At 40.3% G+C, this 27,736-nt stretch overlaps 1 protein-coding gene and 1 non-coding gene across 11 annotated transcripts in view; both read right to left on the bottom strand.

The window, feature by feature from the left end:
• Positions 1–27,736, bottom strand: part of Ttc3 (tetratricopeptide repeat domain 3) — a 106,805-nt gene that overhangs the window by 33,599 nt on the left and 45,470 nt on the right. For 7 of the 10 annotated variants that reach the window (XM_052741264.1, XM_052741254.1, XM_052741255.1 and 4 more), the window contains 16 exons: positions 25,724–25,829; positions 25,548–25,629; positions 23,099–23,233; positions 22,282–22,362; positions 19,666–19,778; positions 17,129–17,249; positions 14,915–15,037; positions 13,918–14,019; positions 12,492–12,584; positions 11,848–11,912; positions 10,742–10,878; positions 8,644–8,970; positions 6,025–6,276; positions 3,822–3,868; positions 2,635–2,691; positions 1,578–1,648 (listed from right to left, as the gene is read on the bottom strand). In XM_052741264.1, coding sequence (XP_052597224.1) covers positions 1,578–1,648; positions 2,635–2,691; positions 3,822–3,868; positions 6,025–6,276; positions 8,644–8,970; positions 10,742–10,878; positions 11,848–11,912; positions 12,492–12,584; positions 13,918–14,019; positions 14,915–15,037; positions 17,129–17,249; positions 19,666–19,778; positions 22,282–22,362; positions 23,099–23,233; positions 25,548–25,629; positions 25,724–25,829 — 1,912 coding nt within the window. Of the gene's footprint in view, positions 1–1,577; positions 1,649–2,634; positions 2,692–3,821; positions 3,869–6,024; positions 6,277–8,643; positions 8,971–10,741; positions 10,879–11,847; positions 11,913–12,491; positions 12,585–13,917; positions 14,020–14,914; positions 15,038–17,128; positions 17,250–19,665; positions 19,779–22,281; positions 22,363–23,098; positions 23,234–25,547; positions 25,630–25,723; positions 25,830–25,854; positions 25,916–27,736 lie in introns of all 10 variants that reach the window. The other 3 variants (XM_052741258.1, XM_052741260.1, XM_052741262.1) reach the window with 2 other exon arrangements.
• LOC128112319 (U1 spliceosomal RNA) lies at positions 9,103–9,263 on the bottom strand. Its single transcript, XR_008218947.1, has one exon. It is a non-coding gene; the product is annotated as a U1 spliceosomal RNA (small nuclear RNA).

Genomic DNA, 27,736 nt, shown 5'->3' with positions numbered 1-27,736 from the left:
ATTGCTTTCTGTAGTATTTCCATCCTTGCCAGAATCAGCCTTTCTTTTTTCCTTCAGTACTTTCACTTCCCTCTTTGTAGGGCCTTTTTAGGTTTCGGGTCTGGTTTAGATTCTTAACATTCTAAGAAGACATAACAGCTTGGATGTGGGCTTCAAAGTCAGAATGTGCAGTTTAAATATTGGGTCTGTTATATGCCAGCTTTTTATACTTGGGTAAGTCACTCCATTCTACTATGCCCCAGTCTCCATATCTACTCACAGGAACATAGTAACACTACCTGTCCTGTGGCAGATGAGTGGGTTAAATGAGTTCTATGTCTAAAGACCTAGAATAGAAACTGGTAAATGTCAGTTTCAGTAAAGGCCATGTCATAATTTAAATGTTCATGTGTGATACCCCCACTATCAAATTCTTATGTTGAAATTGAATCACCAACGTGATGGTGTCTGGGTGATGGGCCTTTCAGAAGTGATCACATCATGAGGATGTACACCTCAGAACAGATTTTGTGCTTGTATTAAGTTTAGGAAAATATATAAGAGGGAATTCAGGAAGACGGTACCATTCATGTATGTACCAGGAAGTAGGCGGCCTCTTTGACACTAGACTTCAGGCTCCAGAACTGTGAGGAACACTTCATTATTTGTAAGCTATTCAGTTTGGGGTATACTGTTTTGGTGAATTTCTGGGTGCTTTTTTTTTTTTTTTTTTTTGGTTTTTGAAGACAGGGCTGTCCTGGAACTCACACTGTAGACCAGGCTGGCCTTGAACTCACAGGTATCTGCCAGCCTCTCCCTCCCAAGTGCTGGGAGGTTTCTTGTTTTTAATGTGTTAATTTTAAAAGATTTACTACATGTATTAATGTTTGCTGGCACACCTATGTGCACTAAGTGTGTGCCTAGTGCCCTCAGAAGTGAGGAGAGGGCTTCAGATCCCTTGGAACTGGAGTATGGATAGTTGTGGAGCCACCATGTGGGTGCTGGGACTCAAACCCGGGTCTCTGCAAGAGCAACAAGTGCTCTTAGCCACAAGCCATCCTTCCAGCTCAGAATTCTATAGTTTTTAAGCACTTGGTTTTAGGGCATTTTGTCATGACAACCCAAATAAACTGTGACAGGTTCTTTCTTATTAGTTCAAATTAAAACAATTCCCACTTTAAAGATGTCCTCGTGCTTCTTTACACAGAAAGCACCCTACCAACTCAGCCCCATTAATTCTGCAGAATAATGGGTTTTCATTATTTTGCACATTTTCACACATTCGCATCACATATTTTGGATTTATCTGTCTCAGTAATTTTTTTACCCTAGTCTCTCCTTCCCCTATTCCTGTGACTTTAATACATCTTGAATAAATTCTTAAGGCTATAATTTTTATAGCCATGACATTAACTCAATATGGATTATCATAATGGATTCTTATCTCTAAGAGAGAAAGGGAGGGAGGGAGGGAGGGAGGGAGGGAGGGAGGGAGGGAGGGAGGACGGAAGGAAACACAAGTCTTCAGTGAGCTGGCATGACTGTTAAAAGTGCAAACATCTGCGTTATACTGTGGTAAACTACTAACGTATACTTACTTATGGTCTTCGGGAGTGACAGTCTCACTACTTGCTGTCACCGATGTCGGTCCAGATCCCACTAACATTGGCTGGTTTAAAAGAAAGAAAAGTGAGAATAATATTCCCATCCTAAAAATGATGAGATTCTACAGTAAATGATAAAAATATTCCACCTTAAAAATGACACTATTTCACTCTAAAATTCCATGGAAGAAAAAAACTCAACTTTGAAATTAATGAGAATTTACATAAACACATACATGCCAACTGTGAATAATGAAGAACCTACTCAAAGTTTCTTATAAACAGAATATAGCATAATAAATTTTAACAGCCAGAAATAGATTGAAAATTAAAACTTAGGGTAGTTTCCGGCGTTCAAAAAAATGTGACTGTAATTTAAAGTAGCTAAAATATCCATTTTCATCAAAGATGCCAGCCAAGCTAAGGTGTGTGGAAACTCCAAGTTGCTTGTACCCCTCGAGCACTTGCTCACTCTTTCTTACCCTGTCTCCCACCAGCCCCTCCCCTCAACATGTGAAATCACGAATGCTCTTCTGGCTCCAAGGTCATTCGGATGCTGAATTGTCACTGACTACTTTAGATAGACATCCGAGCAGAAAGAACTTTCATAGAAGTTCTAAATACTATAAAACAAATATTCTTTCTTATCTGTTCGTAACACTCAGTCAAGTGGTATTTTAGTAAGCATGTATCAGCTAAAGAGCTGTTAACTTTTTTCTGTAAGTGCATGAAATCTGTGGTGTGTGTGTGTGTGTGTGTGTGTGTGTAGGGCACAGGTTGTCATCAGGCATCTTCGCCAGCTACTTTCCAGGGTCTTGCTGGTAGAGTACCCCAGTTAGGCTGGACTGGCTGGCTGGCAAGTTTCAGGGTATCAGCTGCAGCTGGGCATTTACCTGGGTGCTGGGCACCTCTCTGACCCTAGAGCCTCCCTGCCCACTCTGTTCTATGTCACCTTCATGGAGTCTCAGACAAGGGGTTTCAGACTGTTCTCACTAACACATTCCAGTCAGTTACTGGAGACTGAAGAATCACTGCAGAAGACGTTCCTTACCTTTGAATCTTTTGGCTTCTTTTTCTTGCCTTTGTTTTTTACTTTGATACAACCAAACTAAGAAACGAAAAGGAACATCAATGAATCCTCAAATAGTAGAATCTTAAATCTCAACGGAAACCACCACATCCATTTCCTATACTAGTCATACACTAAAGGTTTAGTGTGTTACTGTGGTGGGGTGCATACAGTGGAGTGCACCACTCCAAGAGCTACTGAGGAAAGGTTTAATGACACTTCATGTCATAACTAAAATCAAATTGCTCCAACACTTTAACCTTGATTTCAACAGACTGATGTTATTTCAAATAACCAACCAGACTTTGGGGAATTCTGATGTATATGATGACAGCATTTTACAGACTCCTTTCACCAGTGAGTAGAGCAGCATTCACTCCCATAGGTCTGCTCACTGTGTTTCCACATTTGGCAAGACCTATCGATCAGAGAAGTTAAGACACTTTTCAAGGAGCGATGATCCTCATCACTGGCAAACATGACTTTTTCTCCTCACTATCCAGAGAGCGTAAGAGGCAGGCACAGTCGGTGAGGAAAGGCCGCTCTGCACCACCTCAGTTTACACCAACAGGGCTCCTGGGAGCAAGTTTCCTTGTACTCTTTCTTTTTTTTCCTGAGATAGGGTTTCTCTGTGTAATTCTGGAGCCTGTCCTGGATCTCGCTCTGTAGACCAGGCTGGCCTCGAACTCACAGAGATCCGCTGGGCTCTGCCTCCCATGGGCTGGGATTAAAGGTGTGCACCACCACCGCCCGGCTGCCATCATCTTTCTTGAGTCAAAAACGTTTCCTTACCTCTTTAGAAAATGAACGTTTATTAACTTGAAGATTATGAAGACCGTCGAGACAGGATCTCATGAAGTCTAGCCTGGCCTTGAACTCACATTGTAGCTGAGGATGCCCTTGAACATTTGGTCCTCCTGTTTCTATTTCCTGAGTGCTGGAATTACAGGCCTGTGCCTCCGTTCCCAGTTACGTACCGCTGGGGATGCAACTCAAGTCTTTGTGCATGCTAGGCACCTCTTTACCAAGTGAACTACATTTCCGGCCCCTCTAACGGTAAGTCCTCTGTTTGGGCCTAGATGTTACCCATGAAGTAAATAAGCACTGGCCTGGCTTCTCCTCTGCTCCTTTGTCTAACATAAAGAACACCCTGAGAGTCGAGAACTTACCGGCACTTCATCACTGTCTTGCTTCCGTAACACGGTGCATCGGCTATCTGCAGGAAGAACAGAAGTCTGTGCGGTGACTCAGTCATCTGCACTTTTGTTTTAATCCCACACTGAAGCCTTACAGAACCACCCTGGGACTATCAGCACGGCCTATGCTCTTTCTTCACCTGGCTCTGACACAATTGAGTTTAAAAACCAAGAGCTAGAAAACTGACTAAATGAGAAATCAACCAGAGGCGCACAAGCCCCAAGCCAAGCATCGTATTTTGAGTGCCTATTTGATGCCATCTATGCCAGGACGCGGGGACACAGAGACGCCTGGTGCCGGTGAGTTTGTGGTCTACTACCCAAAGAAAGAAAAGGACCAAACAACCCTGTAATTCAGCGTTACAGACACCACAATGAAACAGAGCAACAACGAAGATGAAAGATTAGTAAGGCTTTGGGAAGAAGCCCATGGAGGACCAGGGAGGGCTCTAAGGAGGACAGGATAATGAGGAGGACAGGATATGTAGGTCAGCCTTGAAGTGAACAGGCAACTCGAAATGATGGCTAGAGAAACAGTGTAGCCATGTCAGATGCCAAGGAAAGGTCTGGTCAGTCCAGTGAAGGACGTGCTTAGATGGCACAGGGAATGATGACAGGACTGTAACATTTGGGCAACATCAGCCAATGCTTCCCACACGGAATAGTTACTGTTTCCACAAGAGTTACCGGAGGCAATATGATGGGCTTAGAAATGTAGGTGCCAATGCCATGACTACTGTAATAATCTGGTCATGGAAAACATAATGAAGGTTTTGGCTTACAGAAATGAGATGAACAGAAAAGGACAGATCAAAGATAAAGTTTATTTGGACTGGGGACAAAGTAGTTGTAACAATAGTAATAAAAAAGAGTCAAGACTGATTCTAAGTTTCTTGATTAAAATTTAGATATACAGAATGTGTTAGCCAATATAAATATGAGACCATCAGGAAAGTGGTTCAGCCATGTTTCTTTTAAGGGGCTTTTGGTTATCTGTATAAAATTCCATATTGAAGTATGCATGCCTGTTCAGGAGCGCTGAGGGTTGCTATTGTAGCACCGGTAAAGATACTAAATATCCTGATACACAGGACCAATGGATTTTGAAAAGTTTTAACAAGACAAGATAAAACTAAAATATTTCTCAAGATAAAACTAAAATATTTCTCAGGTGAGAAAGGGAGGTAGAGCTGTCAGACTTGGTAAGATGGCCAGAAACTGGATGTCTTCTCCTCTGTGACTACAGGCAGAGCCACAGGCAGCTAGGTGTACTACGTGTGTCAGGTACACATGAGAGGGACCCGTGCTGCGGGTCTTGTGCGGCACGTCTGTGAGCTATTTGTAATAGCTCCGTTTTGCTATTACAAGCCCTGAACTAATGGCAGTAAGTCTGGGCTATTAAATATTATATCTCTTTCAGTCAGGAAGGGACACTCTTTAATAAGAAGCAAACATAAGCTGGGCGTGGTGGCACACACCTTAATCCCAGCACTCTCGGCAGGCAGAGGTACAAGGATCTTGGTAAGTTCAAGGCCAGCCTGGTCTACAGAGCGAGATCCAGGATAGGCCCCAAAACTACACAGAAAAACCCTGTCTCAAAAAACAAACAAACAACACCCCCCCCAAAAAACCCCAAACATAAGTAAGTGCCTTGCACTGCACTAAACTTTCTGACACATGACAGTGCTACAAGTGTCCTAACGCACACTCAAAACCAAAGAGCAGGAAGCCGGAAAGCTCATGCCTAACAATGTACAGACTTGGAGGCTAAGAGAAAGGGGAGAATAACCATTACCACAGGATGTCCCACAGACATCTACCTGGCTGTTCCGCCAACCTTAACTCTAGTCCATTTCCTCCCGCCATAGTCTCTAAACTACACACACACCTGTCCACTTCCACTTCCACACCCATAGCCCCCCTCAGACTATCCCTATTCCAGACTTCACAGAGGACGAATCCGAGGCAGGACCTCATTTGAAGTCCTCAGCATCCTTCCCATTTCCTTCCATTAAGACTCTCAACCACTCCCACTCCACCCAGCAAGAAAACACGAACATCTAAGCCACAAAAAAATCACCGTCTTTGTCATTAAGTATGTAATAAGCTAGGTCCTTCATAGCTTTTTCCCGACCCACACCAGGAGATAATACAGACCCAAACTTGTTTCACATACCCATGATATCAAAGAACTCATCCAGAGCATTGTGCAAGGCTGGGAACTTCTCTCTGTGCTCTTCCAGCAGCCATATTAAACAGCGGGCTTCCTTCATTGACGCTGGCTCACAGAAATAATCGAGCTGCTTTCCTTCTATAGAACCCAGTTTATGGCCATATTTCTCATTCCAGAGGAAAGTCATGACGCTAAAATCAAGTTCCTTGAGAGATGCTCCATACCGAGTAAAAAACGGTCCTGTGGCATCTAAGCCTGCAACACACAAAGCCCAAATCACAGAAGCTAAAACTTCCTCAGCAAAATCCATCACATCCTTTGAACAGTTCTATTTATAGTCTGCATACATTTTCAGTGAAAATATGTAAATACTTGATAAATTAGTCAAAACTATTGTGCATTTCACAAACATGATTTAACACTGAGATGGTAATTATAACAATTCTTTAGTAGTTGAGGAAGGTGAACCAAACAGTTCTATCATTAAAATATGATTAACACTAAATTCCCTTAAAAATGTATCACTGTTCACTAATTTTTGACTTTCATTTCTAATTGAATTGCCAAGATTTTACAATGTTTTCCTGCATGTATTTCATACCAACAAGATGTCAGTAATACACAAATCTTCCCAAATGCCTTGAAAAGAACTATTTTGGATAGACTCCTCTAACACTTCCAAGAGTTGCTTCTTATCTTCCAAAATACCAAGGCTTTTCTCACCCTCTTCCTGCAACCCCGTATACTCCACATAAGTGACAAGGAAGCCCACTCCTTACTAATGCCTCCAAAGAGCAAAACAAAATTGGATCAACTTTCTTTCATACCTCATAGGCACCCTCATCATAGGCCTAGGTGTCAAGTCAACAAGAGATCATTCCCTTAAAATTATTCTGGCGGCTGATTCCTCTAGACAAAATACTTAGCTTATTGAAGTCATGTGATATGAGAAATCTGCATCTTTAAACACAAGAATCCATGGTGGCATAAACTATACCTTTAATAAAACTTTCAGAGAGCTGCCAGTGAGATGCACTCACATGCCCTATCCGGTTTCTAATAGGGACAAATCGTGTGAATGTAAGCAGACAGTATCACTATGCAAAGCTCATTTTCTCTCATTGCAATCTATGTCTTCCTCCATCCCTTTTTCACTGATCAAATAAATTGGCCTCTAAATTAAACATACACATGAGTGATTCCACTATATGGACTTTTGTGAGAAGGAAGTAAAATTCCATGAACTGGAAATTATTTCCTTTATTAAGTAAATATGTTTTTTACTTTATTAAGTAAATGTGTAACGGTTAGAAGAAGAGCTTAAGCTCACTTTAGAACGTAAAACTATGCGTACATACTTACTGTCTTCAGAATAAACTCGGACTACATCAAAAGAACTTGGATTTGCCTGCTAGTGAGGAACTGCAAGCCTCAAATAATGCATTTACAACCAAGAATAGTGGTTGGTCCTCTAGCCTCTGTAGCATAACCCAGATCAGACTACTTCTTCAACTCTTGAGTCTATCCTCTATAGCAAATAATGTAAGCAGTGACTTCTTACTTTGCTTATCTGATAGACGCCAGTGACAACCTTATCATTTAGGAGCAATTTTCTGGGACCCAAAACCAATGAGACCTAAGCAAATCTAGGTGTTTAGCTTTCCAGCATAGACCTTACATCATTAGGTCTTTGTCAGAGGCCAAGCAGGCCGCACCCCTGGACCTATTTTAAAGGCACTGTTTTCTTTTCTGAGGGTTCCCTTCCTAGTCTTTATCAACAGCTGCTAACTGATCATGTATTGTGCCTGACCAGTCACCATTCTAGACATCATCCTAACTCCGCCTTCCTAAGGCCAAGAGCATCCTCACCTGGTGTCAAGCAACCATGGCATCTACAATTCTGGCCTGCACTTGAGGAAGGTTTCCTCTTTTTTCCTTCTCTCAGTCAAATCAGCAAAGTCAGAACAGAAGGAAAGCACTGTACAACCCTGCCATTCACAACAGGCAAGTACAGTGCCCCAGTTTCTTGGCAATTAGCCCCACCTACTGGTTCTTTTAAACTTTTTTCCATGGAATCTGAATTTTCCATTTCTGTTTCTCAGCAAAGCAGACTGCACAGTACCCTTCTGCACACATACAACCACTGTACTGACAGACTGCACAGTACACTTTTGCATGCATTTCGATCTACTTCTGACTTAGTTTACACAGTCACCAACAGCTTACCTAATTAAGCCCGCCTTTCCTATTCTCATCTTTTGAAAGAGTATATTACAACCTGTTTATAGTATAACCTAAAAACACCTGTGTGGGGAGAGAATCTTTAACCATATAAAAATGCAGCCATGCATTTAAAACATCATAAGTAATGAGACAGCCGGGCGGTGGTGGTGCACGCCTTTAATCCCAGCACTCGGGAGGCAGAGCCAGGCGGATCTCTGTGAGTTCGAGGCCAGCCTGGGCTACCAAGTGAGTTCCAGGAAAGGCGCAAAGCTATACAGAGAAACCCCGTCTCGAAAAACCAAAAAAAAAAGTAATAAGACAATAAAGTAAAAAGGGGTCTTAGGCCTGCATTTGCCCTTCCTTCTAAACAACAGCACTCTAGAATTTAAAGGTACATACCAAAGCTATTAAGTCTCTGGATCCAGGGAGCCAACTTGGGGTCTACCTCTTTAAGCTCGCTCAAAACATGCAGAAATATCCGTGTCTTTACTCTGTTCTTTTCTTGAACCAAGTGACGGATAACATAATCTACTGCTTCACGGAGAAAATTTTTGCTAGAAAAACATGTTGTGTAGTCTTCTGTGCTCAGAACCTTCCAAGAAAGCAGCTCTTTGAGAAGCGTCGAAGTATTCAATATACCAGATTTAATCTTGTCCGCATTCTGCTTTATGCACTGCAGGATTCTATCATCAAGAAACTGACAACTCTGGCCGCTGTCTACGGTTTCTATGGAAAACAAAGGGAAAGGGATAAGTAGGACTAGTTTGCAATTATACAAACTTGCAAGAAGATAATGTAGCATGCACAGTAACATAAAGCACAGATGATTTCTGGGGTTTGTGGTTGTTTTTACAGGAGAGATGGTGAATGCAGTCACTATCCACTACCACAGATTATGCAGTCAGTTTTCCTGCATTTGGGGAAATCAGAGGGATGAGCACATCCAGAGGGCAATGGATCAGCCTTGCCCTGGAAAAACCAACTTTGTGATTATGGTGTCTCCCCGGCCTGGTAAGGTCCGATTTGTTACTGACATGAACAACTCAGGAAACTTTATATTTGGTATACACATATTTAATAGTATCTCAGAAAAGGCAACAAAGTTCAATTAAGCCAAAAAATGAGGAGCAAAAAAAAAAGGCTACTTGGGAGGCTGAGGCAGGACCAAAAGTTCAATGCTCACTCTGACTGTAAGTTCTGCATCAGCAGCTAAGGCCAGCCTGAGCAACTGAGTGAAATGGCCTCAAATAAAGACTAAGCAGAGGGTTGGGCTCAGCCCTGATCACTGCACTTGCCAGGTACCTGGGTTCAATCCACACACTCCAGATTCCCAGAACAAATACTTTACGATCTTCTTTTCATATCACTTATGTAACAGCATTTAAAACCTTATTCCCTCTAAAATAAGCTTTCTTCTCTCAAATATTCTAACCTAGCTTGGCCAATAAACTTTAGATGTAATGTGTTTAGTATGGAAGAAGCAAACAAACTTAATATATTGCTGAAAAAATTCAGTATGCAAGATAATTTTGATTTATTTACTTTTGAGGCATTTCCCAAATACTAGGCAGATGAAAACTCAAACTGCAAATGGAAAATATTTCATTTGAGGAATAGACAATAGAAAATGGGGAAACGCTATTTCAACTCAAAACTGAAAATAAATGTGTGAGCTATTCCCAGGACCAGAAAAACAGCCTGTAAGACATTCCTGTGCTGCTCAGTAATGAGAATCAACTAAAAGGCTGAACTGTTGAACTGACTTAAGAGCTGACTCTCAGAACTCAACATTAGTCCAGATAATTACTAACTTCGTTCAGGATGCTGAACTGAGATCCACTGAGTACAACTCACAGTGCCCTGTCCACATGGTAAGCAGCAGCTCAGGGATGCTGCCATCACTAGAGAAGTGGTCTGCCTGGAGCCGGCTCCCTGGGGTTTTGCTTTTGAGTAAGTTTGCTCCATACCAGCCTACTTGTCCAGAGTAATAGCAGGCTGTACTTGGTTTTGGGTTTGCTTTTTGGAAGTAGTCTTGCTATGTATTCCAAGCTGCCCTCAAAGCCATGGCAATGCTCCTTCCTTAGCTTCCTGAATGCCAGGACTGAAGGTATGATCTACCATTTGGCTAGTAGAGGGCAGTATTAAGATACTAACAAAAATCTGGTTTGGGGGCTGGAGAGATGGCTCAGAGGTTAAGAGCACTGACTGCTCTTCCAGAGGTCCTGAGTTCAATTCCCAGCAACCACATGGTGGCTCACAACCATCTATAATGAGATCTGGTGCCCTCTTCTGGTGTGCAGACATACATACAAACAGAACACTGTATACATAATAAATAAATAAATCTTAAAAAAAAAAATCTGGTTTGGGGTATTAACTCTAACTAAAATCGATATTCGATTCAGTAAAAATTAGTATGAAGACATATAAAATGAAAATTCGTATTTGTACTTTGAGACAGGTATACATGATTTTCACAACTTGTACTTCTGAATACCTTCTGGCTCTTCATTTTTGGGTGGATTGCTTTCTCTTAAGTCCTCTTCCATTCGTTCTTGTGCTAATTTTTTGGCCTCTTGTTTTTGGATCTTTCTCTTCAATTTTTTGTCTTCTTTCAGTCTTAACTTCTCTAGGCTGATAGACATTTACAGTCAGTGACAATTTATCTTTGTTATGAACTCAGTGAGCTATTTTCCTTTGTCTGGCATAGAAACATTCTCCAACCAATAGGTTAGGACTTTCTTAAAATTAGAACCTGTCCTACAATTTCTGTTCATCACAAAAACTACTGACCTACAACATCAATTCAGTCAAAATAAGGAAGTTACTTTATAAAAACAAGCATGTCAACAAGTAAGTGCTCTATCTAAGGACGCAACAAATGGAACCATACGGATGGGATGCTATGTCTAGGTGTACAACGACTGTGTGGTCAGCACAAAAGGAAAGAGAAGTCCGCAAGATCAAGTGTAACTTCTCATTTCAAAGCCCCATCGCATAATAAACCAATAATGCCCTACAACATGATAATTTTGTTGATGTGGTTACAGTGGAACATTTCCAACAAATAATTCTATCCATCTTTTCTTTTGTTTTTCTTGGTCACAAATGATACAAATAAAAGAGAGAAGAATCACTTTTAGAATGAAAAACAAGAAGCACGACAAGAAAGAAAAGAAAAAAGGATTGGAATTATTTGTTCTGAACAAAGATGCATAGAGATAAATAGTTCAGATAATACACTGAGAATTTCAAGGTAAGAACTAGCTATTGGTTGAAAATGTTTGCTGAATGCATGAAAAATTTTTTTTAAATGTTTTGGAATTAAAACTAAAACAACCAAGAGTGAATTTATCATTTCTACCTAAGTGACAAATCTGTTAACAAACATACATCACAATGTGAAATGTCATAAAATTAACCATAAATCACTAATGATTTTCATTCAAGTTTTTAGTATTTAACCATTCCAGGCTAGTTCTTTTTAGTTTTAAGTATGCATAAAAGTCATTTTCAATACTTATTTGTTTTGTGTGCACAACTTTGATATAATTCTCTTCTACGAGACTACATCATCAACTACTGCTTGATGTCATGTCTTACCTGGAGCACTTCTGTTTCAGAACAGGTTTAGAAGGAGCCTTCTCTTTGATGACCTTGTGTTCAAACTTGAAATAAAACAAAGATATCCAGAACTGTTCTCATACTGCTGTGACACAGAGCACCACAACACAAGTAACCAGTGTCTCGGAAGCACACCCAGGCAGCGCTCAACCGACAGCAGCTGACCTCCCACCCCCCAAAAGCCAGAAAGCTGTGGTGAAGTAATTTACCAAAAAGGAACAGGAGATACTTTAGGAAAAAGTTTTAAAAAATTACAACCAAGCAGAAACTCCAAGAAACTAAATGTTATTACAGCTACTCACTGCTGGTACCCCCAGGTTGCGAAGTTCAAAATAATTTAAGGTACTCTTCCTGCTCCCTAAAAGCCCACATCCCCATCAATCTTAAGCTTGAGGAACTTAAGAGAAAATATAATCAAAGAGCAGAAACAACAGAACTAAAACACAAAGCCCTCCTCCCAGAAAGTACCAATGACCGAGACCGCCTCGCCGCAGTGCACGCCGCGACACCCCTGCACTGTCAACATGCAGATCCAACCACACAGCTGCACACGGTTAAGCCATGTTTGCAAAAGGTGTAATAACTGTATCGTGGATGAAGCTTGTAATTTGTTGAATACTTACTTCACATTTAACTTGACCACCACTGCTAAAGATGATAATCTTAGAAATGATTCCCTCACAGTCAGGAGTGAGACAAATTCCTTGTAGAAAATCCTTTTGATTTAAAAGAAGAAGGTTATGTGTACAGTGGATAAACCAGTACATGTACACCATTATAACCACAAAGACTTGCTAAAACATGGTGTATTAGCTGGTTAGTGGTGGCACACACCTTTAATCCCAGCACTCAAGAGGCAGGGGCAGGTGGATCTCTGTGAGTTTGAGGCCAGCCTGGTCTACAAAGTTCCAGGACGTGCTCCAAAACTACACAGGGAAACCAGTCTCAAAAAACAAAAACAAAACAAAACAAAACAAAAAAAACACAGTGTATAGCTTCCTTCAGCAAGTCCTAATGCCACCATTCAAAGAGTGTACTTCTGAGTGTGGTTCTGACTATATGACTTGCTTTGGTCAAAGCAAAGCTCACATGACCAGAACCATGTCCAGGCAGCAGCTCAGTCCTTTCATGGACTTCCCACTGCCCTTCCCTCCTGACACAGGAGCATGTTCCAAGAAAGGCCACTCTTCATCTTGCTTTCAGAAACAGAATGAGACACACAGGACAGAGCTGTGTCACTCAGCCCTGACCAACAACTGAACACTTTCAAGGAGATAACCAGGAGGCGACATTCTCAAGACAGCAATCCAAAGATGTGTAGTGGGCACTTCAAGTCTGGAAATGTCTGAGACCACTAAAGGAAGGGGACAGCTGGAGAAGGTATGCTAGAAAGAAGAGAGCAGAAGTGACTCTGCAGCAAGTTCTGAGTCACAGCGTTCTCTCTACTTACATGAAAACCGGCCTCTACCAAACTGGAGCAACTTCTACTGCTAAGTTATAACACAGCCTCTTCCTTCCCCAAGAGGAAAGGTTTTCTTTGGCTAATTCCATACAGACTGTGTGTATTTTATGGATGTAAATTAGACCATAAAATTATACCCTCTTTCAAAGTGTTCTTGATAATTGGAAGCCCCCACCCAAGAGAAATAACATTATAAATTTTAAGTTGGTTTCTTAAATTCTGGTAGGGAGTAGACTTTTTCAGACTTTGATTGTTCATCAATACTTTCTGGTGACTAACTGGACAATCTCTGGAGAACTAATATAGTAGAGCATAACTTAAGATATGGACATTAAAACCAAGTACTGAAACGGTTACTCTTGATAACAATGATAAAAATGTAAAAGTTAAGTAATTGCCTTTATACTCAGAAAAAATAAACATACTGCTTTCCTACCTTGTTATTAGTGCAATGTAAACATTCTAATTCTGGCCATAATGCCCAGGAAGTAATATACTTTGGTAAAGACTTTTTTAAAGAAAATTTCCAGAGGGGGGGAAAATATTAATATATAAGCATAATACAAAAATCTAACCTTATGCCTTACCTTGTCAATTTTATCATTAAAAGTTGTTGTTTTTAACTTTTTCCAGCAGTTCATGTGAAATTCTACCTTACAGTATTGGCAGCAGCTAATTCGTATAAAACCCTGGGATTAAAAACAACAACAACAACAACAATAAACATTTAAAACATGTCTATAGCAATACTTTCATAACAGTATACACTGAGAAAACAAGAGATCTTATATTTACCATATAACTAGGCATAGTATTTCCCTATGGAGTGATATACTTCTGCTCCCCAAAATGCCTAGTGACAGGACTAGAGAACTTGACATTTTTACTTTTGCAGAAGGAATGCATTCTCCTTCCTAACATATCACGTGCTGCATGAACATCGCTTCATCTGACCTGCTAATGAGAGGCAGCAGGACAGTGGGCAGCTACTACCTTCTTAAGTAAGCCAATAACTTAATCATTCAGTTAAGTGATAGACTGGTCCTGAATCAGGTCCCTAAGGAATAATTCAGACTTCAATGGCCTTTAAATTCTCATATTCAAATTTTACACATATTTAAAATGCAACAAATCAGAGGGAACAGTCACTTTATTTCCTATGTTCCAGTGTCTAGAGGAGAAGATGGAACCAGTTAGTGTGCATCCTCAGGTCACCAACCCAACCCACGTCATTTACTTTTGTTACTCTGGGTTTTCCATGTAATTTAACAAAGATATAGCTGGGCGGCGGTGGCGCACACCTTTAATCAGGAGGCAGAGGCAGGTGGATCTCTGTGATTTTGAGGCCAGCCTGGTCTACAAGTAATCCTGTCTCAAAAAACAAACAAAAAAAAAAAACCCAGAAAAAAACAAAAAACAAAACAAAACAAAACCCAAACATATAAATATAAAGAAGTCTAGGGGAATGGGAAGGAAGGAGACATAAAAATGCTATCAAGCCAGAGAACCTGGGAGCTCCACTCATAGAATCCATTCTGAATTAATTCTGAGACAGTTTTGCAAAATAGTACGTTCATTACTTACCTTAAAGTCTGGATCAGTTAGGTAAATCTGAATTTTGGAATATCCACGGCACTTCTGATAGCAACAAACAGCATCTGGCACTGGGGGAAACTTGCATTCTTCGACAAACTTCTCCAGCATCATCTGAAAACAAAATGTTAAGAAAAATGATAAATATTGCCTCAGAATGTATCAACAAAAATTCTGGTGATTTCAAGAACCTCTGCCTAAGAACAAACTATAAATATTTAGTAAGTTTTTTTCTTAAAAAAAAAAAAAAGTCAGGATAGGTTTGGGGAAAAAAATACCATTAGAATTTCAGTCACCATCTAAACTTTATACTGTTGTAACCATGAAACCTCAGCTCACAATTTATGAGGATGCTAGCCTAGACCTCCTGATGACCCTGTGGACTTACTCCTCCTTTTTCTGAACTCTGGGTGTCCATGTAATATAACAAAGGTATAAAGAAGTCCAGGGGAACGGGAAGGAAGGAGACATCCAGCATCAACTTCATCACTTCATCTAGAATCAACACTTCTGTTTGGCCCTCTGAACTCCTCTGTATTTGTACTTACACCCTGAATGAAGGCCCTGAGAGATCTGTGCAAGGCTTGTAGTGCTGGCTTTTGTGATTATTCGCTCTTGTGTCTCCAGTCTTGAATGAAGATAGGAAAACTTAACAATCCTTGGCTTTGTTCCGCTCTACCCTCTGTGCTAAGCTATAACTTATACATGAGACAACTCACATAAGAGTATCATTCAAATTTATGTGTGTGTTTTACCTTACCAGGTTTTCAAGGTTCATCCATGTTGTGACCTGTACCAGTACTTTTTATTTATCCATTCATCATGTGACAGACACTTGAGTCATTTTCCCCCTTCAGCCTATTTTTATAAAACTTTTAAAATCGGTCTCTGTTTTTATGTTATATGCATGTGTGTACATGCACCATTTGTGTGCCCACAGAGCTCAGACAAGATAGACACCTGGAACTGGAGTTAAGGATGGTTGTGAACCACCATATGGGGCTAGGAGCTGAACCCGAGTCCTCCAAAACCAACAAATGCTCTTAACCAATGGAACAAGGCTCCAGACCCACCTCCTTCAGGACATTATAGACTATGCTAGAATGAATATTCACAAATCAAATTCTTTAGAGAGTATGCTTTCCTTTCTCTGTACATATTGAGGCATACAACTGCTAAAGGATCCAGTAACTTGGTATTTAACTCTCGAGAACTGTCAGGCTATTTTTACATAACAACTATAGGTTTTATATTACAACCAGTAATGCATGAACATTTTACTTTTCCTATGCCCTTGCTACAGCCTCGTGGGTACAAAGTGGCTTGTCACTCTGGTTTTCATTTGCATTTCCAAGATACTGACACTGTGCTAGTTGGCAACTTTTATATTTTCTTGACAAAAAATATCTATTAAAATCCTGTCTACTTTTTAAATTATTTATCTTCTTGAGTTTTAAAAGTTAAGTATGATTTTAAAAGATTCACCCAAAATCAAGTTCTAAGTGCATGTGGGAACTCACAAGTAAAGCCTAAGCTCACAAATTCACGTGTGGTTTAGTCTTTTTGGATCCAGCAATGAGTCCTTATGGTCTCAGACATGACACTGATTCTCTGTTTTCTGAGCCAAGTACTGTGTCAATAACTACAGTGTATTAATAACTATAGTGTATCAATAACTATAGTGTTATCAATAACTACAGTGTATCAATAACTAGTGTATCAGTAAGTACAGTGTATCAAGAGCTAGTGTATCAGTAAGTACAGTGTATCAATAACTAGTGTATCAATAACTACAGTATATCAATAACTACAGTGTATCAATAACTAGTGTATCAATAACTATAGTGTTATCAATAACTAGTGTATCAATAACTACAGTGTATCAATAACTATAGTGGCTCTAATAAAATACCAACACCATACCAACACCTAGGTACACAGTACTACATATACTCTATTGCTTCCTTGCAGTTTAACCTTGTGCTCATCACTTAAGCCCTCCAAACTCCATCTTCCCCGTGTGTGAGATAGAAACGGTCATGATCCCCCATCACAGGACTGCTTTAAGGAAAACTAACAATAAACACAAGTTGTAAGAACAGCACACAGAAGCGTCCAATGCATTTAGTGATCAGCACTGCTATCTATGTCTTCTATACAGACAGGCTCTTAGCCAGAGTGAGATGTTTGAAAAAATTAAGTTACCTTGACTTTTTCTGGCTTAGACTCCTCAATAATCACATTACTTGTGGGCCAAGTTAGAACTCCAGGGAGACGATAGACCAAAGTCTTTGCTTTTTCAAAGTGATTAAGAGCTTCAAGAAATCTAAAGCCAAAATTGGGAAGAAAGAAAATGTCAGAGATGTGATATTTTACTCCACAGTAAAATTCACCAAGACCTCAAACCTATTAAAAAGACCACATACACCTAGATGCCCATCAACTGAAGAATGGATTAAGAAAATGTGGTACATATACACAAGGGAGTACTACTCAGCCGAGAAACACAATGAACTAGAAAATATCCTGAGTGAGGTGACCCAAACCCAGATGGACAAACATGGTATGTACTCACTCATAAGTGGATACTAGATATAAAACAAAGAACAATCAAGACTGCAACCCACAGAACCAGGGAGGCAGGGGGGACCCTAGGATGACTGTGGCTTATAATTTAAGTTTTGGTTTTAGTCAATCAGTGGGCAAGCCTCAGTGAAAGATTTCACTATTAGGATAGGAATTTGTACTGTATCAAGCTGATAATAAAATAAATAAATAAAAATGAAAAAAAAAGACCACCTATGATAAATCAATAGACATAAATATTCAATGTAATATATTTTCTTTATAGAAACAAAGACACCGTGCTACATCCTGTTGCAGTAATGTAAACTAAGCACATCTCTGTCCCAGAATCCCCTACACACCTGATCCCAGACAGACAATAACCAGAAACTAAAAAAACTTTCTTTTGTCTAAAAAACCCACAAAGAAGTTGTGGGCACATGGTAAGATAGAGATACCAAGAATATCATAAAATTTCCTCTAATTAAGCGTTATGAATGATGTTCAATGATCAAAAGTTACTTTTTTTTCCCCCTATAAAGTAACCTAATAAATCCACAACTCTGACTGCAAGGGTCCAAACAGACTGCTCTTAAATACTAAGCTATATCTTGCTCCCTCACGGCTACAATCAATTTAGGGAGACAAGACTGAAAGCTAGGAAACACCTAGGCAGAAACATGGCAGGAAATGGCGTTTCCTGCCATGATGACAATGGACTGAACCTCAACTATAAGCCAGCCCCTGTGGTGATATTTGTAATCTAAGAAGACCCAAGTTCGGGTTCCCAGCATCCACATAAATGGCCAGTGCGGCAGTGAAAGTCTAGAACCCCAGTGCTGGGACGAGGGATGCGAGTGGAGAGAGAAAGGTGGATCCTGGGGCCTCATTGGCCAGCCCAGATGGGCTGCAACAGCAAGCTCCAGGTTCAGTGACAGACTGTCTCAAAAAGTGAAGTGGAAGTGCCAGAGAGATGGGGGCTCAGAGCATAAAGGAATTAACACAAAAGCATGGCAACCAGAGTTCAGCACCTGGGCCCCATGTCAGTGTGGATGCACAGAACTGAACGAGTTGTTCTCCAAAGTGCGTACCAGGTGTTGTAACACACAGTGGACACATACAGACAGTAACAATGAATTAAAGAAATACGATGGAGCTGGGTGGGGTGATACATGCTTTTAATGCCAGCACTTGAGAAGCAGGTGCATCTTTGTGGCTTCAAATCTTGCCTGATTTACACGGCAAGTTCCAGGCCAGCTGGGGCTATACGCTGAGACCACAAAAAATATAAAAAACAAAACAAAACAATAGAGGCGAGAGAGGTAACTTAGTAGTTAAGGACAGTTGCTGCTCTTGCAGAAAACAAGGAACCATTCCCAGCATCCACGTGGAACTCCAGTTGCAGAGGATCAAACACCATCTTCTGGCCACCTCAGGCACTGTATGCATGTGGTACACAGAATTACTACAGGCAAAACACCCGTACATACATGCTGTGGATATCGTTCTGTATAAATAAATCACTGATTGGCCAGTGGCCAGGCAGGAAGTATAGGCGGGACAAAGAGAGAGGAGAATTCTGGGAAGTGGAAGGCTGAGTGGGGGAGTCACTGCCAGCCGCCACCATGACCAGCAACATGTGAAGATGCCGGTAAGCCACGAGCCACGTGGCAAGGTATAGATTTATAGAAATGAATTAATTTAAGATATAAAAACAGTTAGCAAGAAGCCTGCCTCAGCCATACAGTTTGTAAGCAATATAAGTCTCTGTGTTTACTTGGTTGGGTCTGAGCAGCTGTGGGACTGGCGGGTGAGAGAGATTTGTCCTGACTGTGGGCCAGGAAGGAAAACTCTAGCTACACATACACATAAAATAAAAACATTTAGCCAAGTGTGGTGGGAGAGCACTCAGGAAGCAGAGGCAGACTAATCTCTGTGAGTTCTAGGCCAGCCAGGGTTACAAAGGGAGACGATTTCAAACGAACAACAACAAAATAATAATAATAGTAATAATAATAATGTGAAAATAGAGGAAGACACCTATCATCAATCTCTAGCCTACATGTATGTACACATAGGCTCACCAAAAAACTACAAACCTCCCCAAATTCCCTTCTATAAAATGATTTAATCATCACAGAGACCCCAAACTGTAGCTTACCATGGTTTCTACTAACCTGTTCTTTTTCAAATATACTTTTCCTATTCCACAGTAGGCCAAGCAGTCAAGCCCCTCATTGGGATAGTGTTCGATAATCCTTTTGAACTGGTTCTCAGCTTCAGACAGCTCCTTCAAAAACAGGGAGAACAGTTCCTTACATGAGAGAAAGGCTTACACAGACTGTCTCAAAGTTGATTGTTGTCTGATGTTTAAAAAAACTTTTGTCAAAAAGTTCCTATTGCAAAACTTTACCCTTTATATTTCATTTTCTTATAAATTATATACATTTCTGATCAATGTGGCACCCAGGGAAATTCAGAGATAATATCAAAACTAATCCTGCTGAAAACAGACCACCAGTCAAAAAACATTTACTCAAATGCATAGGCCTACTATCAACACACACAGGTATGAATTCATGGTTTAAAAACAACTAATGTGGGTAGAGACACACCACAGAACATATGGTAGTTAAGTGCTGTTCCCTTTGAAGAACTGCCATTTCAATGACATTGCCATGATGCTTTACAGAACGAGAAAGGCACCTGTGCTAAATACTACCCCATGGTAAAAACTTAACAGAACTCAGAGTACATTCTTAACATTCTCAACAAAGGGAATCTCTGTGCTTTAGATAATTCTACTATTGAAAAAAAAAAAAAAAAGAAGAAACCAAAAAGACTTTGCTGAGAGAAACAACAGCAACCATTGTGACTGAAGAGAAGTTGGACAAATGGAGTTCCTAAGGTGCTGTGAGGATAATCCAAGAATGCATGGAAGGACAGCTGCACCAGGCTTCCTGAGAGCGACTCTGGGCAGGGTGCTGTGAGGAGCTGAGGGACAGTGTGTGCAGTAAATATGATCCAAATACACTGCACACACGCAGGAAAAGTCTAAGAGCTAAAATTGTTACCTTTAATTTTTTGAGGAAAAACAGGAACATTAGTCTGGTGAAAATTTTCTGAATGTGTAACTTCTACTATACCTTTTTTTTTTCTTTAAAATCAGTTTCCTATTTTTAGAGTAAATCACAGATGCAATAAAACTATTTCTTCAATGTTGATAAAGCAAAACATGATATTCTTTTTTGTTTTTGTTTTTTCAAGATAGGGTTTCTCTGTGTAGCACTGGTTGTCCTGGAACTCATAGAGATCCTCCTGCCTCTGCCTCCATAGTGCTGGGATTAAAGGCGTGCACCACCACTGACCGGCTAAAACATGGTATTATTCTACCATGATACAGTTAAAAATACAAAGTCTTGCCGGGCGGTGGTGGCGCACGCCTTTAATCCCAGCACTCGGGAGGCAGAGCCAGGCGGATCTCTGTGAGTTCGAGGCCAGCCTGGACTACCAAGTGAGTTCCAGGAAAGGCGCAAAGCTACACAGAGAAACCCTGTCTCAAAAAACCAAAAAAAAAAAAAAAAAAAAAATTACAAAGTCTTGTCTCCAACTACCTACTAGAAATAGAAAATGGGATCAGTTATGCATTAATGGAAGACAATCCAGCTGTCACATTAAGAACAAAGAAAGAAGACCTTAGGTACCACAAGTCCATGGAAGTGAATCATACATTCTTATTTTAATTAAGTGGTAATTTAAGCTTACATGTAACTAGGGAAGCTTAGAGCCCAGGTAGGCAGAAAGGGCATGTTATGTGTGCATGTTATAATTAAGGTCACTCTTGCAAGCAGATGCTATCTACAGCCTGTGGGGCCACATGCAAACAAGGACAGCTATACAAACAGCCACATACGAAATCATTATAAGACTTTTTAAATCTCAATTTCTTGCTGCAATGTCAAAAAAGTTGAACACATCTGCAAGCATTTCAGCATTCAGAGAAGAGGAGACCGTAAAACCAAATGACACTCTAAGTAAGCATCCCCAGAATGTGCAGCAGGCATACAGCCACGGGATCCCAGCGAGTCCCACCCAAACCTTACATGCAGCTATGGGAAGCCCAACGCCACCCAGATCTAAATACTATTAGCAAGGTCATTCTCTTTTTCTTTTTAAATATTTATTTATTTAACGTACGTTGGTGTTTTGTCTGCATGTATGTCTGTATGAGGGTGTCAGATCCCCTGGAACTGGAATTACAGACAGTTTTAAACTGCCATGTGGGTGCTGGGATTTGAACCCAGGTCCTCAGGAAGAACAGTGTGCTCTTAACCTCTGAGCCATCTCTCCAGCCCTTCATTCTTCTTTTTGATTTTTCTAATCAATCATCACACTACTATACTAACATGTCCTTTCTAACCTCCTCAGACCCACTCCACCCTCCATCACTATACGCAATGGTAACTTGAAGTGATCTAAAGATGGTCTGGGGTACTTTTACTATTACAGATTGCATACTCAGATATCCACAAGTAATATGCTGATGTTTACAAAGCTATACATAACAACAGAAGCACAATGACGCTTCTCCCTTGACAGTGTGTTTCTGATGACCTATCCTACCATGCTATGACATGTACATAAAGGAGACTCCCAGTAACTGCCAAGTATAGCCTTTTTCTAGGAGGAATATAAACAAAGTTTTCTTTTCTTTTTTGGAGACAAGATCTTGGTCCAGGCAGGTCTCAAACAATCAATTCATAATTCATTGTTTATCTCTGTTCAAAGCTTACCTCAGGTCGTCCTATTCCAAGGAGAGAAACAGCGAGTCCATAGACTACTAATACATAATTAATCATGGCCAGGTTCAATTGCTGTCAATAAAAATGCACTAGTTAATAATCCGAACATAATCCTGTCCACTCTGCATTAGAGTAACTTTCTAGCTACAACAGAAGTCCAACATCTTACTGACAGAACAAATGAATTAGAAATACATTTTGCAAAACAAGCTGTTCCACTGCGTGTAACTATTTAACACATAGACTCAGTGTCTCAGAGAATCATGATGCACAATTCATAATGGATTAGAATGAGTGCATTCTTTTGCATGTAACAGGGCCTAAAGAGAGACTGAGGTGTCTGTCCTTAAAACCTTGCTTAAGAATGAAACAGTCCGGGCTGGAGAGATGGCTCAGTGGTTAAGAGCACTGACTGCTCTTCCAGAGGTCCTGTGTTCAATTCCCAGCAACCACATGGTGGCTCACAACCACTTGTAATGAGATCTGGTGCCCTCTTCTGGCCTGCAAGGACACATGCAGGCACAATACTGTATACACAATAAATAAATAAATATTTTTTAAAAAAAAAAAAAGAATGAAACAGTCCAAATCCTTAACTTCACAAAGGCCAGGAATTCTAATAAACCTCAACAATGGTCAAGGAGTGAGTACCCACACTAACTGGGACCACTACTTGCTTCCCACACTGGGAGGAGTCACCTGACCTCACGGGTCTAGGGTACATTCCAGAAGCTAAAGCCAGGTCCTCTTCTAAACCTATCTGAGGTGCATCACTGAAGCTAACAAAGCTGCAGCCCATCACACTTACCCTTATCTTCTGAGGATCCAAACCATTCAGTAACTCTGTGAAGGCCTGTGCCGCACTGCGGCAACGCTGTTCTAACAAGGCTGTGTACCCATCCTGAATTAGACTTCTTAACATTTTCATGATGTTAGCAAAATCCTGGATAAAAACAACAACCACCAAAAAATCAGCAGTCCAAATCTGTACCTTGTTAGTTTAAAGTTTAAGACAGTAAGCTGATCTGTAATAAGAAAAATTTTCAAAAAATTAATTACGATTATTTATTTTGTGTGGGTAAGTGCACCTGTCAGTACACCCACATGAAGTTACAGGAAAACTTGCAGGAGTCAGTTCTCTATCCACTGAGCTATCCCACTGCTGTGATCAGTAATATTTTATAAACGATAGCAAACACCTAAACTGCCCCGTTATCATGAAATCCCTTCTCAGCAATATACTTTCAAAGGTGCTGTGTCATCACCTCCGCCGGCCATGTTGTCACTGTCCATGACAAGAAAGGGTGGCTCCTTTTAGCAGATCCTGTTTAACTTTCCAGACCCAGCAGAGTATTTTGAAGTTTTAACAACATACTAAGACCAGGCCACCTCTTCCATGGGTGAGTTTTGTAGCTGAGACTAAAACAATTAGGACACATTAGAACAAGCAATCTATGGACTGATCACTCTCAGATTTTTTTTTTTTTTTTTTGGTTTTTCGAGACAGGGTTTCTCTGTGTAGTTTTGCGCCTTTCCTGGGACTCACTTGGTAGCCCAGGCTGGCCTCGAACTCACAGAGATCCGCCTGGCTCTGCCTCCCAAGTGCTGGGATTAAAGGCGTGCGCCACCACCGCCCGGCCACTCTCAGATTTTTAACAACAGTCACCCTGCCTCAAACAAACCTCCATTTTAAGCAAAAGGTAGCTATTATTTCGAGGTTTTTTGTTTTTGTTTTTGAGACAGGGTTTCTCTGTGTATCCCTGGCTGTCCTGGAACTCACTTTGTAGACCAGGCTGGCCTCAAACTCACAGAGATCCACCTGCCTCTGCCCCCCAGAGCTGGGATTAAAGGCGTGTCACCACACCTGGCACTATTTCAAGTTTTAACTCCAGTCATGCTTAACATGTACTTAAATATAACCAGACAGAACTATCAGGATGCGTATCAGTAAGTTAAACTCAAGGAAAGACAAAGAGAACTAAAATTAAAGGTACCAGTACTTTTATGCCTTTTAATTTGATGATATATGCATGTAAATTATTTTATTTATTTGTTTGGTTGGTTGGTTGGGTTTTTTTTGAGACAGGGTTTCTCTGTGTAGTTTTGCTGCCTGTCCTGGACCTCACTCTGTAGACCAGGCTGGCCTCGAACTCACAGAGATCTGCCTGGCTCTGCCTCCCAAGTGCTGGGATTGAAGGTGTGCTCCACCACCGCCCAGCTTAAAATTGTATTTTAATTGCATGGCAATGGGTATAAGTTCCATAGAGTGGAGGGATGAGATCACAGTAAGCCAATAAACCAGTCAGTCGGAGAGAAAAGACAAGTTTTCAGTGTGCAATCTTACAAAGCCTTGATGACACATGACGGAAGCTTCCTGGTGATTTCTACCCAATACTTAAGAGAATCTCCTCTCAAATTAAACAAGGAAAAGAGGGGCTTTTTGTATAAACCTGGTGTTTGTTAGAGTATTTAAGATACAATGTAAAACTATTTACTTTTAAGGTCTGAACTTAACAGTATGAAATATGATATTCTCCCAAAAATATCCATTATCTGCTTTGTAGGAATTGATCCAATTTTAATTGCTTTGTTACTTAAGAAAACAGATCAATAGAGCACGACAGTTTTGTTGGAATTATTCCCTCAATACACTCCCAATTTGGATTCTCTGGACTGGACAAGCCCAATGAACAGGCTGAACCTTCTTACCACAGACCCAATTCTTATCATAGGCTCTAACACAAGCATGTTGAAAGAGCAAACTGGGCCCTCAGTGACTGTAGTGTATGTCTAAGTAATTTCTGTATCTTCAAAAGGTTTGTCTGCTTCAAGTCCTCCATGTTTTGTATACTTAGTAAAAATCAGTTAACACATAACTAAAATCTGTTAGATGAAAGTTCTAAACAATTAGAAATTTGTTTCAGTCATTTATAAGATTTGTTATGTAGCTCTAAAATAACAGAATTTTTAACTAACCCACATATTTAGGAAAATATTCTCAGCCATGTTAATATGTCATTTTCATCACTATAAAACAGAATTTCTAAATGAAGTTTACTTTGCTTATATATCACATTTATCTGACTCATGTTAAATCATTCAAAAGAAAAGTGGGCTCTAATGATTTTACAGTAGGCAAAAAGAAACTGTAAGCAATTAAGTCTTATTAAATACTGAAGAAATATTTGAAGTTAGCATTATTATTAAATCTCTGGGAAACAATCTGCTCTTTCTACAGAAAAAGCCTTCTCTATTACCTGGTGTGCAGCTCTAGAAGATTTTGAAAACTGTTTCTCCAAAATGTTTTTCAAATCTGGTAAAGTCACTTGTGCATTATAACTGAAGGAGAAAAAAAAGCATGTACTGTAAAACACTGTCAAAAATAAAGCAGTTTTATTTACATAAAGAAAAAAGTATATTAACTGACACTCACTTCAAATATTGAGTAAACAGATAATGACCCAAGTTACTGAACAGAAATATTATCAACATGCTGATTCCGCTCCGAATTATAACCAATGTGGTCGCCATTAAAATCCCTATAAAATTAGAGAAGAAACAAACCTGGGCTTTTGTGATTCATTGTTTCGTGATTTTTGTTTTCCTTTATGTTTTGGAGGCTGACCTGTGAACATAAAAGTATTTGTTCCTGAAACCTGTACACAGAACCTCCAAGACCAGGAGTAAAAATAAAGTGCATGTTAACTGGATTGCAGAAAACCAACAAAAAATAAAACTACAACAAAAATGTAAACTTGAATAAGAAAGTCAAAGAAGCAACAGTGTCTGTGAATGCAACTTCACTAACTCAAGACAAGCTGGTGAGGATGTGTGACTGTGAGAATCCATCAGAATTAGACAGCCATTGTCTGGGTCTAGGCAGACAGAGACATAGGCAACAGTTTCTGCTCTCAGGCAGTTTAAGATAGACCAGAAGGAACACAAGTCATTTTAGCAACAAACCATTACCAAAAGAAAAAAAAAAAAAAAAGACACTAAGTTGCTGATATATTAATTCTATAGTCAGTAACTTCTCTCTAATTCACAGAAGGGGGAATAATCACTTTAGCCAGAATATTTTGGAAAAGCTGTTTGGTTTCGAAGAACAAGCAAAATATGGAAAAACTACTCAACCCAAGATTGGCGTTCATTTCAGAAATACTAGGTAAATACATTATCCAAAGAACTCCGGAGGGTGGAAGGGCCAAAGTCTGCTACAAAGGCAGGTATCGGGGCAAGTTACAGACCTTCCCTGTAGACCCCCAGCTCTGTACGCCCAGTCTTGATTCCATTGGCAGGAGAAGGAAGTTATGCCTCTTTGTAAGTCAGGAGAGTGACATCCTCAAAGCTGTATTAGGGAGTGAGTACGGCAAGAGGGACAGGGTGTATGTGATAGAAGGCCGGGGAGATAGTGACAGGCATGTCAGATAAAGAGAACAGAGCCTTGATGTCCTCAAACACAAAAGCTTCTGGAAAAGCAGAATTCTGGTTTGATTTTTTTTTAATGCTCAGAATTGTTGGTTTTTATTTTATGTGTAGGAGTGCTCTGCCTGCATGTGTGTGCAGCACGTGTGCCTGGTGCCAGCGGCAGTCAGCAGGAGGAATTGCAGCTCCTAGAACTGGAGTTACCAATGGTTAGGAACTACCACAAGAGTACTGGGAACTTGACTTCTGCTGTGCGGGCACGGACAAAGCTACGAAACTAACTCTGGGACCTCAAATTCTTTGCCTGAATATAAATGCTGATGGATGGACAAGATTTAAATTATTTACATGTGCTATCCAATAATAACTTTTTAAAAGCTTTTAAAGCATTATCCTTATAGCTATTTCACATGCTGCTGGTTCCATTGGTTAAGACCATTGTCTGAATTCCCAACACTCTGAAGTTTAGCATGTTAACCACATGGAAACTCCCCAGCACTAATTGACTAGGTACGTGGAAATGGAGCCGAGAGAAAATGGAACTGCAGGCAGGAAAGACAGAAATGGCTGACAGAAGCCAAACCACTGAAAAGAAAAACCAACCAACAGGGAAAAGAGAAGAGGATGACGTGGTGTCACTACTACAAGGCCAACAGTCCCATCTCTATGACCCTGAAAGGAAGGGAAACTCAAACCAAAGCACAAGGTAAGTAACTGGTGTGAAATAACCTTCAACCATCAAGAGAATCTGTATTTCCTTAGACTCGGGTGTAAAAAGCAGAGATGGATACAAACCCACCTTAGGAAGCTTTTCCTCAAAATACAATACAGAAGGAGATCCAGAAATACGTGATGCGTGCACACTCACATCTCATCCACAGACAAGCACACATAATTAACGCACACAACTAAACTAAGAACAGGTATGGCCTGAATGCCCTGCTCTGTGCAAGTCAAGTGTTGAAAACTTAATGTTAGAGTGTAGAACCTTCAAGGGAGTGCTCAGATCAGGAATGGCTTC

This window comes from Peromyscus californicus, unplaced genomic scaffold, assembly GCF_007827085.1.
Source record: "Peromyscus californicus insignis strain IS unplaced genomic scaffold, ASM782708v3 Scaffold_16__1_contigs__length_79575227, whole genome shotgun sequence".
Classification (NCBI taxonomy): Eukaryota; Metazoa; Chordata; class Mammalia; order Rodentia; family Cricetidae; genus Peromyscus; species Peromyscus californicus.
This window is presented reverse-complemented; position numbering and strand designations above follow the sequence as displayed.